Below are 15,574 nucleotides of genomic sequence, written 5' to 3' on the forward strand. Positions count from 1 at the left end.
GAAGTCCTACCTCTCCTTTCTTTCTCCCATTTCCTGCTAATGGGTCTCTTTGGGGGAATGCTAAGACTAACTGCTTAAGGCAGGATTTTAGACTCAGAGCTACCTAGGCTTCAATCCTGGCTCCACGGTTTTCCAGTGTTGGGTTTAAACGTCAGTGTTCTCTTCCCTAAAATGGCTTTATGATAACTTCTTCATGGGAACAGTATGGATTAAATAAATTCACCTACTCCAACTGTAGGTGTTCAGCAAAGTTAAGCCACCATCCCTGACCAACCCCGAGGACACTAGATGGAAGAAGAAAGGCCCTGAAGATGTCCTGAATGGCCAGGGCAAGTAAGAGACTGAGGGGCTTTCTATAAGATGCTCTCCCAAGTGGAGAGGCCCACAGGCTCACTCACTTTCTGAAAGTCTCCCCATCGTGTCAGTCAGAGGGGAAATCTAACTGTTGAGCAGACAAGGTATGCTTCCAACACCACGGCCACCTGATTCTCCCTTCTCGATTTCTGTCATTCCGAGATTTGTGAGTGTTCCTTGCTTTGGATTCAGAATGTCTAAATCTGACTTGTTTCAGAAAAATTTTATCCAAGTCCTGGGAGCCCTCCTTGGCTAAATTAAATCAACTAAATAAACTAAAATACATTATATTTTTTAGGCAACTCAACTGCTTTGACCTCCCTGTCTAAACTTGTGTGCACGCACACACAGACACACACTCGCACACACAGATAGACACACACACGCACGCAACCATCACTACCACCACTACTACCACCAAACACTTCTTTTTTCCTTCTGTGTTTTATTTTTTTCTTAAGGACCTACTATTCTCTTACATACTGTCTATTCTATTTTATTTTCTATTTTCCTTATTAAGGGCAGAGATTTTTGCCTATTTCAATCACACTTGTATCCTGTAGCTCACAATACATAGGTGTCCCAATTTACCAGGGAAGGTAACAGTTTATGTCTGTGGTATCAATTTAATTATTAATAGTTTCCTTTTTTCAGTCTCAGGGGTGTCCAAGTTTAGACAATCAAATATACAGAGTTGATTAATAATAAGTAGTTGTTAAATTTAATTAATAAATTTGACCAACTTGATACTTTAATTAAACCTGTCAACTCCTCAAATCAAGAGTTTATCCTGAGGTGAGTGAAATACATAGGATGTTTAAAAGCATGAGAAGAGATTGATTAATCTCGTATAATGGTCCTGCTTTCAAAATTCTCACAAGGCTGGCAAACATGTTCATTCTGATAAACTCTAATTCTACACAGCTGTTAGTGTTGAAAAATCTTAAACTCTAATGTCATTATTAGTAACAGTGCCAAGAGGAGATACCTATAAAAACGTGATCCTGCTAGAACTTGGGAAGCTATGCCTAATTTACCTCCCTAGCCATATCACAGGAGAAATGAATGAAATTGGAAAAGTATCCCCATGCACCTGCCCATAAGACTGCAGCCTCAGGATAATATCACGTATTAGAGACTGGAGGTTTTTCACTTCAAAATGAACTACATCACACCCCATCAATATTTGGCAACAACATCTGGCCTGTGGGAAAACATTTCAAGATGGACATGTGGGCTCCTGGACTGGGTAAGATTTTTAAGGCTGGGTAGGTAAATTGTGTGGTTCTGTTTTCCCCAATGGACCATTCCCCAAACAAAGGGAACAGCCCCTAGGCAAAAAGTGGAAGGAAGCCATCCAGTTCAGTCTGATGATTAAGGCAAGACAGATGGAACTTTGACTGATTCCACGTTATGTCCATCTCCATGCCCAAAACTACCACAGAAATTAACATGGGAATGGTAAAAACTTTCCCCCTGATCCTCAGAGAGATGACTCAGTCATGGAGCTCTGTAATAACTACCCTAAACATTGAATTTCTTAGACAAGTTTCATCTAAGGTCAATAGGGAGACCTCTGGTTCGGCAGATCCTTGAGCCTATGTGGCATTCTCAGTTCCTTAAAGGGAGTGTAGGCACCCAACATGTACGCAAAACTCAAGGTCACACTTCCTGAAATGCAAGAAAGCAGCCAAACCACTGTCCATGCAGAGCCTCCAGCCTCCACCACACACACAGGCTTGGACAGAATCCTTGGCAGCCAATTGAACTCCGGCGTTTCTCCCAGATGTGCACCTAATTTTAGCAGACTATGGCCCCTCCCACCCCCACCATGCTTCCTCCCCATGAGACATCCCAAGCACATCGATGGCTTTGGCAGGAAACTTCCATGGAAGTGAAATGATGTCCCTCTGCTGGGAGGCAGGGAAGGAGAGGAGGGAAGCGCCCTGGCCCATGGAAGTTCCTCTCCAAAGTCTGCAAGCTGTCCGTCTGGGTGTGGACTGCCCTGCCCAGCCCCCTGGCCCCAGAAACAAAATCCAGACTCACTGTGGAAGCTGCCGGCGCTGCTAGCCTCTGGCGCTGCCATGACACGCTGATCGGGCCCTTCTGGCATGGCCCTTCCTGACAGTGAATGGAGGAGAGAGCAGGGTAGGGGAAGAGAGAAGAGAGGATGAAGGCAGAGGAAGAAAGCATGGAAGGATGAAAGAAGGGAGGAGAAGGAATGTGGGTATATCTTTAAGTGAATGGCGAGTCTCTCCTGGCCACAGCCTCCAAATGCCTCTCACACCAGTGGGGGGGAAAGGCTGACAGCATCAACCCAGCTCTATGGTCCTCACTCAGGGGTCCACCCAGAGAGGCAACCCACAGCTCAGCAGGCACACCATCACACCACTCTTAATACATGGTGCCCAGCTGTCTTCCTTCTGGTTTTCTACCAAGATCCAAATGGCTTCCCACCAAGGGCTCAATTCTACTTCCAACAAGATGAGTCTCCCAGCCAACTATCACTCTGAAAGGAAGTGGGTTTTATCCAGAATTTTCACCTCCTTAATTCCAAGACATAGCACTTCTCCAAAGTTTCTGAGGGAATATTGGTCGTTCCTATCTCCAGCAGAAAAATCACGGAATTCACCACTACTTTAAGGGCTTCCTTCCCAAATGCGCATTCCCACCTGTCTGGTTTGGAAAGGAGGTGAGCTAGTTGGATGTCATCTGGGCGGATCCTCAGCCTTCCTCCTTGCTGTCAACAGAATCAGTGTGTATGTTCTCCATTACCACTTGGGAAAAACTCATTCCCCTTGAAAGGCCTCTTGAGAAGTCAGAGAAGTGGGTACGTTAGGCGGCCTTCGAGAAGGGACATTCAGTGACTTAGCAATAGCATTTCTCAAGTGCTTCTTGTTCAAAAGACAAGAGACCTAGCCCTTGCTCTCATTCAAGCCAGAGGCAGAGAAACATCAGAAGGACCCAACAAAGAAGGATGTTTATGAAGCAACACATCTTGGTGCATAAACCAATAGGGTGATTCTGGGGAGACCATCCAGTAAGCAAGTGAAATGGGACCACTGGGTTTTGATGATGGTGAGGAATAGAGAGAAAGAAGAAAGAGAGAAATGAAAGAACAGGTGGTAAGTCGAGAGAAGAAGATGTTATGGGCTGAACAGTGTCCCCCCCCCCAGAATTCATTATGCTTAAGTCCTAGTACCTCAAAGTCAGAAATGTAATTAAGGTAAAACAAGATCATGTAGGTGGGTCCTAATCCAATGTGACAGGTGTCCTCACAAGAATGGAGAATTTGGACATAGACATTCACAGAAGGTAAAGGATGTAAAGACATGGGGAGAAGACAGCATCTACAAGTCAAGGAGAGAAGCCTGAGAAGATACCAACCATGTGGACACTTTGGTCTCAGACCTCCAGCCTCCTGAACTGCGAGGAAATAAGTTTCTATTGTTTAAACCACCCAGTCTGTGGTATTTTATTACAGCAGCCCTAGGGAATGTATACAGAAGGTCTCAGGCAACATTGGAAATGAGTGAGCGCTACTGAGGAATGGCGGGTAGGCTGGCTGGGATGGAACGGAAGGGGTTTCTTGTGGGAGCAGTCAAGAAACAGCATGGCAGGGTACCTGAGGGCCCTGGAGGCCAGGGTAAGAAATTTATCACTTTGGGAAATGAAGATTCACTCAAATCTCTTAAAGCAGCAGCTGGGATGATGGAAGATTCGAGGAGTATGGGTAGGATGACTCTGAGTCTGAAGGTGCATGCATTGATCCAAGAATTGGTCTGGTCAGGGAGTGCACCAGGGCAATTCCTGCCAACACACAAAGGACAGTTGACCCTGGAGTAAAGACAGAGCAGGAACAGGTAAAAAGTCAAGTACAAGTGATGAAGAGACAGATTCCAAAATGACTCAACTTTGGGAAACATCCCAAGAGGGTTTTCACTGATGCCAACGGACTCTTTGTTTGAGAAGCAGGAGGTGGCCATGGTGACTTTTACCTCCAACAAGGCAAGTTTCAATCACCAGCGAATTCTCCAGGGGAGGCTAAAAGCTTAAGCAATCAAAGAGAGAAGAGGTGGAGGCTAAAAATGTAAATCTGAGGTTTCCCAAAGTAGATGTCCAAAATAGCAGGACCAGAACACAGAAGGAGAGGAAGAAGAGAAACCAACGGACGAGGTAAAGCATGGCTGGAACGGGGAGTCCATCGTGAAGCCAGGTGTCATGAGGGCACTGAACAAGAATGCTAAGCAGCGAGGGAGCAGAGGGTGTAGAAAGAATGGGGCAGCTATTAATAATATCATTCAACAGATAGTTCAGAAAAGGATTAGAGTTCTTAGAGGAAAGGCATTTGAATTTTGCCAAGATGAGATAATTAGTGACCCCCAAAATCTAGAGTCAATGAAGTGGTGAGATCAGAAGCCCAGAAATTAAGACAGAAGATAAAATGACCTATTTTAGTAGTTGAAGAGAGTTAGAAGGGGCAGAAAGGTCAAATGAAGATTTTTTTTTCTTTAATGTAGAAGAGATGGGTTTTCAAGCAGTAAGAAGGGAGAGTAGCTTCAAGATTTCAGAGCAGGACACAGACAGAGAGAGCAGTGGGCTAGAGAGGGCAGGTGACAGATGGTGAGGCGTATGGGAAGTGAGAAAGAAAGCACACGTGTGAATTTGTAGATATGAAGGGTGAAATATTTCATAGCATCCCAGAAATATATACTTGACACAGTTTCTTGCACATGCATAATAATGGCTCTTTAAATGACTTTCCTGCTTTGTCCTACCTAAGCACCTTCTATTACTGAGGGGACTCAAGATCTCAGAATTGGGAAAAAAGCAAAACTTTGAGGTCATCTACTGTAACCTCATGATCAACGCATGTGTCTCCATAACATCTCTCAAATGTGGTCATCGGGATTTCCTGGAAAATCCCCGAGGATGAAGAACCCACTATCTTACTGGGTGGTTTGTTGCATTTTCACATAGTACAGGTAAGTGCCTGGGGCACTGAGCTTCACCATCCTAGAGTTTTCCAGCCCTGCCACATCTGTGGCTCAGGAAACACATTGCAAAGCCCATTTACCAGACCAAAATGGTGGAGGACAATTCCTCAGAGCATCTCTGAATGGAATAAAAGCTGGTTTTGTGATTTCGGATAGTCTCAAACTGCAGTGCCCTGGAGTTTCATCCCAGTTCAGTCATTCACCAAGAAGTGTACCTGCCTCCTTGTGCATTTCACTTAGCAGACATTTGCAGATAGCTCCCATATATCAGATACAGAGTTATGGGATTGGACAAATAAGGCCTGGAATCCTCCATTTCAGAAATCCCGAGCTACTATGAACAAGCAGGTGTTGATAGATGCTCTTGAGAAAACATTTTCACAATAAAAATGTAAAAAAAAATATATCACTTACTGCAACATATTCAGAGGTATTAGGACAGCATTCAGCATCCTCATTTCTGATGAACATCTTCCCTGCTCCCAGCATCCCTTCCCTACTTTACAGTTTCACTCAGTCTGTGTTATGTTTTTGGGACTACTCTTGGCCCAAATCACCTTCCTGGTGCTGGTTTTACTACCACCCTAGACACCCCCAAACTCCTTGAATTAAGTTCTCCTTGCTTTTTAAATAACCCCCAGTGTTTGCCTCCTCTTCCATAAATATCTTTGTCACAACCCCAACTAGAAAAAAATCATGGAACTAGCCTATTACAGGCTCACATTTCTAACTCTAAAGTCTACCTAACCTCATAGAGACCATACTGTACTGGTACACTATTTATAACTTCTATTCAAAAATGACCTCATGTTCCTTCAAAAATCTTATCTATGAATCAGAGCACTGAACCCAACACTGCTCTGCCCTAATTTTTTGTGTAATCTGAAGAATACTAATTAATCTCTCTGAGCCTCAGTTCACTGGCCTGTAAATAGGAATAATAATCCTGGCCCAACTGACCTCCAAGTACTTTAATGATGATCAGAGAAAAGCCTTGGATCTGAGATGGGACACCAATATTCTTGCCTCGACTCTACCACTAAACAGATGCATGAACTTGAGAGACAGCTGCTCTCTCTTTCTCTGGGGTTCAATGTCCCCATCTGTTAAATAAGTGGGTTTGACAAGATGATCTCCAAGTTTATTTCTAGCCAGGAATTTCACAAATTTGCCAGCATAGATTGGTTACCCAAATTTTACCCAGGAATTTAACAAGGACTCTCACAAAATACTTATGAACAAAGAGGTCAGTGTGTGAATAAGAGTCCATAGAGGGACCATATTCCAAGAATGCTGATAACTGGATCAACACTGCTTGAGAGCAAGACTCCAGCAGCAAACCCCTTGAGTTATTCAATGTTCTCCAAAATTAAAAATATGCTGAAAGTAATTGCTGGTACATTGCTAAAAGTTGCAGGTGGCACAGAACTGGGAGGAAAAGCTATATCTAGACCACAAGGAAATCTTGGCAGAGTGGAAACAGATCTACCAAGAACAGCATAAGGTCTTAAAAAACAAAAACAAAACCCACCACCACCAACAAAAACATTTAGAGGAAAAGTGAGAAAAGGCAAGTAGAAGATAAATTAGGAAATTGGGATTCCAGTCTCATCTCTGTGAACTTGGGCATGTAAACCCAATTCAGGCCCACCTGGCAAAGTCCTCTCTCTCTACACAATCCTTCAACATAGATAGATGCATTCAATAAACTCACACCTACACCTTATTAGATCCCTCCAACTCTGAGAAGCTAAGGTTTGAGCATGACTAAAGGGTTCCAGGAGAATCTTTGAATTGAGAGCACAGATTGGGATAGGATATGCTAGGACTGGGACAATATCACATAGGTACCACTAATTCCCTTCCCTATACCCATGGTAGACATCACCAATTAATCCCACATGCTTTTTTATTGACTCTAGATACAACCACCAACTTCTTTGCTCATTCTATGCTGAGCAACCACTATCAATCAGAATTGGTACCTGAGGTCTACTAGCCATCCCTGCAGCATATAATACTTGGTATCAAGGCAATTCGATTTGCAAGCAATAAGTCCTGCTTTAGGTATAAAGGAAATCTAGCAACATGGAAAGCATTGGGGATTCTAACAGTAAAGGGACTCCTTTCTATTTAGAAATGAAGAATATACAATGGTCTCTTTAAGATCAGCATGAAATGGATGAAAAGAATATATGCCCAAGGTCATCTCAAAGAGTCAAAGAGATTGAGTGGATTCCAAGCCATCATGACTCAAGAGTACCCTGATTGACACAAATGCAAAAAAAAAAAAAAAAAAAAAAAAAAGTCTTTGAGAAGGGGTATTGGCTGGTCATAGAGACCCGGAAAAGGAGTAGACATGGAACTGGATGGTGGAAATGTTTATCCCTTTCTGGCTTCGGTCGGGGGAGTGGGGTGGATTAGGGCAGAAGACTTGCAGTATTTCTGAACCTACTAGGAAGCCAAGGAATCAGTCTTTCTTAGCTGGATGCTACTGATAATTTGTCTCATCTGACTTTCTTGCTCTGACTTCTTTAAGCAACCTTCTCAGTATGATAAGACTTCCCACACAAACTGACTTACTGGGAGTGAATGCTTTGATCAAATGCCTTTGAATAATCTGGCCCCCTGTTAATAGATTGTCCTTCAGGTGCTAACTGCAGTCTCACAGGTCTTTGTCTTTTAATTATGTGAGACATTCCCTCAGGCATCTTCACTGATAAGCAGAAGTTTGGCCCTTTGGTAGGGAAGCAGATCCAGATCCAGACATATCTACCCAGAGTCCCCACACAGTGATTATTGGTGTACGGCAAGGCAGGGACTTACAAGCATCCACTTAAAATGGATTAAATGCTTAGGCCATTATTCCTTACCCATTATAAACATTTGACATAGAATTATATATATTTTTTTAATTAAGAACTTTTATTCAACAGCATCATAAAAACAGAGTAGGTTCCTTTGCTTTCAAGGAAATTTAGGGTGTGTAGAACTACAGGACATTCATGGTCCCAAATAACTCAAGGACATGAATAAATAAGGAAATAGAAAGATCGGGAAGCTGGGGGTTGACAACCACTGGATGAGAAAATGATCAACTTCAAGAACAAACTGGATCACAAATCAAAGGTCCATCCTGTCTGTAGAGGCCAAAGAACACGACTCAATGTGGGAAAAGGTAGCCAAGGTTGTCATGGTGATTGGCAGAGTGGGAGAGATGGCATACTGACCACCCCTGCCAATCAAGGGTGGGGCGTTGATGAACTTGACTCATTTTTTTTTTCCCCAGAGTGTACATGATCATTTACTAAGCAGATTATACTGGTGGCACTGGTGGTAACAGTGGTGATGATAGTAGTGATAAAACCAAGCCAACACTTCAACAGCTCTTGTCTATTCATGATCTCATGTTATGCATAAGAGTGAGCAGTGATCATCCTGCTGCTTATGACAATTAAGAGAAGAAAGCAGGGCTAGACTTAAACCATCCTTATGTAGATCTTTGTATATTGCCTATATATCTCTATCTAATATCTCTATCCAAATCTTATCTATATCTCTCTGTAGATAATTTTATGTATCCCCAAGGCATTAGTGCACATGGTGCACATGACCACAAAATCTTCCCTTGGGGCAACAAGGGATGGCACACACTTAGGAGACCTGGAGAATGGGCTCTAATTCTGAAGACCTTTGTCAACCATAGAATTCATGGTCTACAGTTATCAAAAGTTAGCTCCTAATTCGACCTACCAATTCTACGATGGGAAGCTCTTCTCTTGACCAAATACATGCTTCCTCTTTCCTTCTGGGCTTCTAACAGACAAACCCAAATGTCTAAGCCAGTCCCAGTGGAGTAAGTAGCTTTGTTTCTTGTTTCCTGGACTCCTCGCCAGGCTCTCCTCCCCTCCAATTTTAGTATCCAGCACCAAAGACCGTCCTGGGAAATACCTTGGCTTGTAATTCAAAATTATTCAAGATTTCTTATATATAATTTCTACCTTATTCACTTACATAGAGTAATGATTACCATCTATTGAGTGCCTCATAGGAACCAGGCAATTTGCATACATAATCTTATTTAATTTGCCTAAAAGAAGAAATTGTTCTCTCTTCCTCTCTGTTTCAGATGAGGATCCAAGGCTTTGAGAATTTAAGAAAATTTCCTAAGGTCACATAGCTTCATAAGCAGAAGCTCAGGATTCAAAGGCATATCTATGTACTTGACTCGAGATTTAGCAGATGCTAAAGCCCACTTTCTCTTGGGCTCTCCCCTACCCCCACTTCAATTTTGTCCTGTGGAATGAGCTAGGTCCGAAAACAAGAACAACCACTAGTAAAGACTGTGTTTAAAATTCTAAATTTCAGACACTATATTGATGCAGTCCTCTGCCTCTTCTTCTTCCTCCTTTTCTTCCTCCTCTTCCTCCTCCTCCTCTTCCTCCCCCTCCTCCTCCTGGTTAGACACTAAACAGATCACAAAGTCTTGGGTTTTGAGGATTAGGAGAAAAATACAATTCCCTACCAGGAGGAAGTCAAGGGAACACACTGTTCTCTTTACATGCAAATATCTTAATTACAGCTGGTAAAGAAGATATTTGTATGGAAATTTATGTATCTTTATATGTTCTGTATTCAGTTTGCCTCAGAAGAAAAAGGGGGAAAAAAAGGCCTTTTTACACTTCGGGAACCCAAAAAGGGTCTGTTAAAATACAGGCCAGGGTCAGGTGATAAAAGCGTGACTAGCCCATCCCCCACAGAAGATGAAAGGAGTGGAAGGAAGCCACACCTTGGCTCCCCAGCCCTCCTGGCAGGGCCTGGGCCTCTCCTGTCTCCAGGAAGAGCTCCAGTGTAAACAGGCCTCAAGGGCTCAGAATTTTCTGATGAGGCACCTTCCTGTGTTATGTTCCCATACCTGTCCCAGTGGAGGTTAAGCCCTACTCTGACAGCACCCGTCCCACACCTCGCACCAGATTTCAGAATTACAAGGAGATGAAACCAAGTTTAGGAGAGAACACCCGGAGCTGTGCTCAGGGAAAGGATGTTATTTTTTGGCAGGGTATATTCTACAGATCCCTCGCCAATCAAGACACACTTAATGAATAAAACACACCCAGCGATCGATGAAAAGGCCATATTGGTTTCAGGGAGCTGCTCAGCATTTTCTGGGGGTTATAATGTCTGTTCTGTAGTATAAACCGTGTTTCTCTCCACTAAGCATAGAGGATGAGAGACTTACCTTGCAGCAGGTAGAATTCTGGCTAAACATAAATGAGAACGTCCCACTTCTAAAGGGTATTACACATTAGAAAGAAAAAAGATCACTCTCTCACTGAGGGTGACTCCCCTTCACCACATCTGGAAGAGTAAGGGGGGACCCGTGGAACCCAGGAGAGGCACCAGAACAGAGTCAGCGAACCAGCTGCCTGGGGTGGTTTTGATGCTGTTCTGCCTGGGGCCAGAGGGGTGAAACATGACATTTAAGGCTCCTTCCCAGCTTGGCGTTTCCTTAAAATGGAGTGATTTAGCATTTGTTCATCTGTTGCTAACAACACCCGAGGGATGCACGCTGGGCTAGGTGGCCTAAAAGATACATCTGTAAAAAATCCATCCTGACCCACGATATTACTGTTAACTCTTTTTTGAGGTTGTGATTGCAAACGGCAAGAGCCTTTGAGCGCCCCAGGTCCGGCCTTCAGTTGACCTTCCCAGGCCCCGCTGAGGACATACTTGGCTGCTACCTCAGGACATAAGGCCTCGCCACCTCGTGCCTTAGGGTTCCTGGTTTCCTGCAGTCTACGTTATCTGCCACTGCCTGATCACTTGTCCTCACACCCAGCCTCACTTACACTCAAACAGATGATGCATGTTCCATGACTGCCCATCGGCCTCTCTAGACCAGCCACGGTGGCCCCATCCTCCCTTTGCAGACATTTCCTTCTGTGAACCTTTCATGCACCTGCACTGTTGGCCTGTTGAATGACACGCTGTTCCAGAGCACCCTGCTGGTTTGCCTGTCTCCAAGCCACCTCCCCGCCTTGGCTCATGCTCACCCCTCAGACAGGAACGCCTTCTTCAAATTCAGCCCACTGACTACCCACCCACCCCGTAAAATCCAAGTCATCCCTCTGATTAAATGGTCTTTTGAAATTGGTAACCCTTCTGTACGATTTTCTTCCCTCTAGCCTGTGGGGGAGTTGCACGTTTTCATCCTGCTTTATATTCCCTATGAAATTTTAATTTCCTTGGAAACGCAAATTGTCTTTTCTTCACCCTCGTGCACAGTTGGGGAATTGAATTGAATTCTGTCCCCCACACGGACCTTCTCAATGGTGAGGGGACGCGGCACAAGGGGAGATAAACAGCATGGACAAAGTCCAGCAGATGTTCAAAGTGGATTCCTCATCCTCAGGCGTGAGGCTCTAACACTGACTTTGCTGTGGAGAAGTCTTAGGGTATTCAACCTGTCTCCAAGCCTTTCTGAGGCTCATCCATAAAATGGAGGCTAACAGCTTACTCTGCTGCAAGGTCTCAGAAGACCTTCTTCTTTCCAGGCAGAACATTAAAAGGCTGGTGTGCAAACGCAGAGTCCCACAATCAGATGTACAAAACGAGCATTCTTCCTTCAGTCGGTTTGCATGTAAGGACTTATGTGGTCAACTGATGAGCCACAAAGAAGAAGTTATTCGTTCAAATACAGCCATTCATTCATTAATCCCCTCCTGCTACCATTCTTGTTCTTCATGCCAGTATTACGTGTGGCTGGAACCCGTAAGATCTATCCTAAATCTTGACAGGAGAGCCTACTGAAGGAGTCCCAGTGCTCAGCCCTGTGGGGCATGGAAGCCCCTCTACAAAGGGCTGCAAAAGCCCCACGACTGGATGCAGGCCAGAGGGAGCAGAAGGCCACGACCCCATTGTTCTTTCACTTCAACTGAGGCCATGTGTGTTTATCTATCTATCTATCTGTCTATCATCCATCTACCTATCATCTGTCTATCTATCTTCTAAGGGCCATCTGCAGAAAAGGTTTTACTGCTATTAAAAAAAAATGTGTTGGAAAACTATGCATCCAATCCGATCTTCTACGTTGAGAGTCAAGAATACTGATCTAGGGGTGCCTGGGTGGCTCAGTGGGTTAAAGCCTGTGCCTTCGGCTCAGGTCATGATCTCAGGGTCCTGGGATCGAGCCCCGCATTAGGCTCTCTGCTCAGCAGGGATCCTGCTTCCTCCTCTCTCTCTGCCTGCCTCTCTGCCTACTTGTGATCTCTGTCAAATAAATAAATAAAATCTTAAAAAAATAAGAAAAGAATACTGATCTAAAGTCAATAAAGTCAATATCACCAAAGTAAGTGAATGGCTGAACCAGAATCCAGCCCTGCAAGCCCCATCCAGTAAAAGGATCTGTGAAACCATCAGTGGTTCTGAAGATGAAACTGCAGAATATCCATCAAACTCCCCAACAAGTTTCCATGAAGTGAGAGAAAACAATGCTATAGGTGTGGCTAGTACCTATGAAGAGATGAGAAGCCTCAAGATAATGACAAAGAAAGACAGGAAGTGCCTACATTACACAAGGTAAACTCAGGTCCATTTATTTCCCATCAGTGGTCATGGTAGGGACTAAACATAGACTTCCTGCCTCACCATGTGAGTAACAGGTTGCCAAGACCCCATGAACAAAGATGGGACAGTGTCCCCTAACACTAGCATTCCTAAGCCCCTATGCAGAGATGCCCAAAATAAGTTTTCTACCTCATTGTTTACACCTCAACTTCCTGATCATCGTGTCCTTTCCAAGTCATCTGTACACCAGATTATTGGAGTGTTCCACGGCTCTGAACACCAGACCCCACTCTATGTTAACGTCTGAACTTTGCAATTTGCTATAGTTGCAGGAAGATAGCCACAGCACCACCAGAATGTCAGGATAAAGTATAATACAGTCGAGGAAGTTTAGAGGTCTGGAAGTACTGAGATGGACAGAAGAACCCAGGTAATTCCCATACTGAGAAAACATCAAGAAAGTCCGTCCAGCAATTCTTATGCCTGCAAGGTTGAGTTTTGCCCAGTTGACCTAAGTATCCCAGAGAGGAAGAAGAGGGAAGAGGAGAAAGCAAATTTCATCACTAAAGTAGATCCAGATATTGTGGGGAGAGACTATTTCAAAACTGGAGGTTGTTCTCTTGTTTCATCAGGAGGGGGAAAAGGGCCTGGGATATTAAACAACTCTGGGCCGGGGCAAAACAATAATAGAGATTGCTTGAGAGGACATTGGCTTTATTCTTGTACCTTCAGCCCTGTCTCCCTTCTATTCTAAAGAAACCAAGCCTCTGGTTCAGTTCTCATTACCCCCAGAACTTAGTCCCATAGAAGGTAGAATCTAAGAGAGACCATAAAACCAGGATCCAAACCTCAGATTTTACAGGTGGAAGTGGAGCCTTTAACTGGGCACAGAGTTGGCCTGGGGACCAAGATATCCTACACAGCACTCCTGTCCCTCAACATACTTGGGATTCCAAAATGTCTGATATTATTTGGATAATTTGTGTGCAAATCCATTGGCTTCAATCAAGGAAACAAGGTTGTAATACCTATAATTAGCATAAATCTATCCTCCACACCTACCTCCATGTTCATTCCCTCTGCAACTTTGTGCAGCTTAATGGGTCTTAGCATTTAAGTTATTTTTCAGAATTCACTCCGGATGTGTGTGCTGTGGCACGAAGTCCTAGAGTAGCCATTCTGGCAACTAAAGCTCTGAGCATGCCCAGATGTCTACCTGTGGCCATGTCTCTCCGCCAGCACAGGGCACCCTCTCCCAAGGCATAAGGAAAGAACACACACACAGTTTAGGGACTGGGAACCTGAGGAATCCCAAGCCTTCCCTTAGCCTCCTAAGCTAAGCTCTAGCCCTGTCTGCTTACTCTCTAAAGACAGTGCCCAATGACCACACAGCTTCGAAGGATTCTTTTAAGACTCTGGAATTACAAGTGCTCACCAAATAGGGCTCCTTATAACCCACCTACCCCTCTTCCAGAACACAGGGAAGTCTGGAGCTCTGGGGCCTCTGAAAGGTGAATGAAGGGTAGCCCTGGGGCAAAGGGGAGGAAAGGAGAGACTATAATAAAGCAGTGGATCCCCTACCCTTTCCCCCCACCCCAACACTGCTTCAACCATAAAAGTCCTATTATCTTTAATAGGACTTTAATAGGACTTAGCCACAATGTGGCTAAGGGCAGTGTGGTTTTCTGGAATGGGTTCTGGGACATTAAAAAGAGTATTGGGGGAAAATTGATAAAATCCAAAGTCTGGTTTAGCTAATAATTTGTACTGATGTAATTTTTTTTTTTTTTTTTTTTTTAAGCTTTGACAAAGGAACCATGGCCAACAGTAGGAGGAGGTGCATGTGGGAACTCTCTTTACCATCTCTGCAACTTTTCTGGAAATCTAAAATTACTCCAAATGAAATCACATTTATATGAAATAAGAGATGGGACCATCCCATTCTTTAGGAATAGAATATAAGCCTCCCCCCATTGTTCTCCTCCAGATAAAGAGGAATACGGGTAACAAATTATTAGGGTATCCAACAAACAGCAAGGGACCAGTCAGGCCCAGTAACTGGGCTCTGGCCAGTGGACAGCCTGATGGAGACCCTCATCTTCTGATAGTGAGAATCACTTTTCTTGCCATGGTGCCTGGGTCTACTAAGGAAAACCTAATGGCTGAAACCTGAGAGACAAGTCTGGCTAAGCCCTCTCCAAACTGGGTCAGCATCCCTCAAGGACCAGTAGGCCCAGCTACCAATCCTCTCCCAGGCAGTTAAGCAGGGGGTCAGGTCTCCCTACTCTTAGCATTGGAGGAAGGAATTTAAGACTGACAGCTGCTTGCCCAGATGGGGGATGAACAGAGTTGTGAGAGACCCATCCTTTTAACGCTGCTTCAGATTTCCAGCTGGAGGAACACCTACTCGAGTAACAATCTAATAGCTCTCCAGCCTGAATCCCACCCCTTGGGAAGGACAACTTTTCTGATTGGTGGGGGCCAGCATGCAGGCCACACCCTTTCCTTTTCTGATGGGCATCTGCCTATCTACAGAGAACAGAAAGGAGCCAAAAGAGTTCTGCCCTAGTAGGGCAAAGTGTGCAATATTCCCAGGCTGCCATGACTGGGCAGAAAGCCTAGTCTGGGAATTCAGTATGAGGGAGCTCATTGTTGTT

General features: G+C 44.2%; 1 protein-coding gene across 4 annotated transcripts in view; it reads right to left on the reverse strand.

The window, feature by feature from the left end:
• LOC111152589 (neurotrophic receptor tyrosine kinase 3) overlaps window positions 1–15,574 on the reverse strand; it is a 368,407-nt gene that overhangs the window by 25,612 nt on the left and 327,221 nt on the right. Inside the window, exon 16 of one of the 4 annotated variants that reach the window (XM_022511090.1) lies at window positions 2,401–2,475. The exons of the other annotated variants lie outside the window; for them this stretch is intronic. Within the exon in view, the coding sequence (XP_022366798.1) occupies window positions 2,401–2,475 (75 nt within the window). The remainder of the gene's footprint in view (window positions 1–2,400; window positions 2,476–15,574) is intronic. 4 annotated transcript variants of the gene reach the window in all.

The sequence above is a fragment of the Enhydra lutris genome, unplaced genomic scaffold (assembly GCF_002288905.1).
Source record: "Enhydra lutris kenyoni isolate GAN:26980312 unplaced genomic scaffold, ASM228890v2 scaffoldscaffold29, whole genome shotgun sequence".
Taxonomy (NCBI): Eukaryota; Metazoa; Chordata; class Mammalia; order Carnivora; family Mustelidae; genus Enhydra; species Enhydra lutris.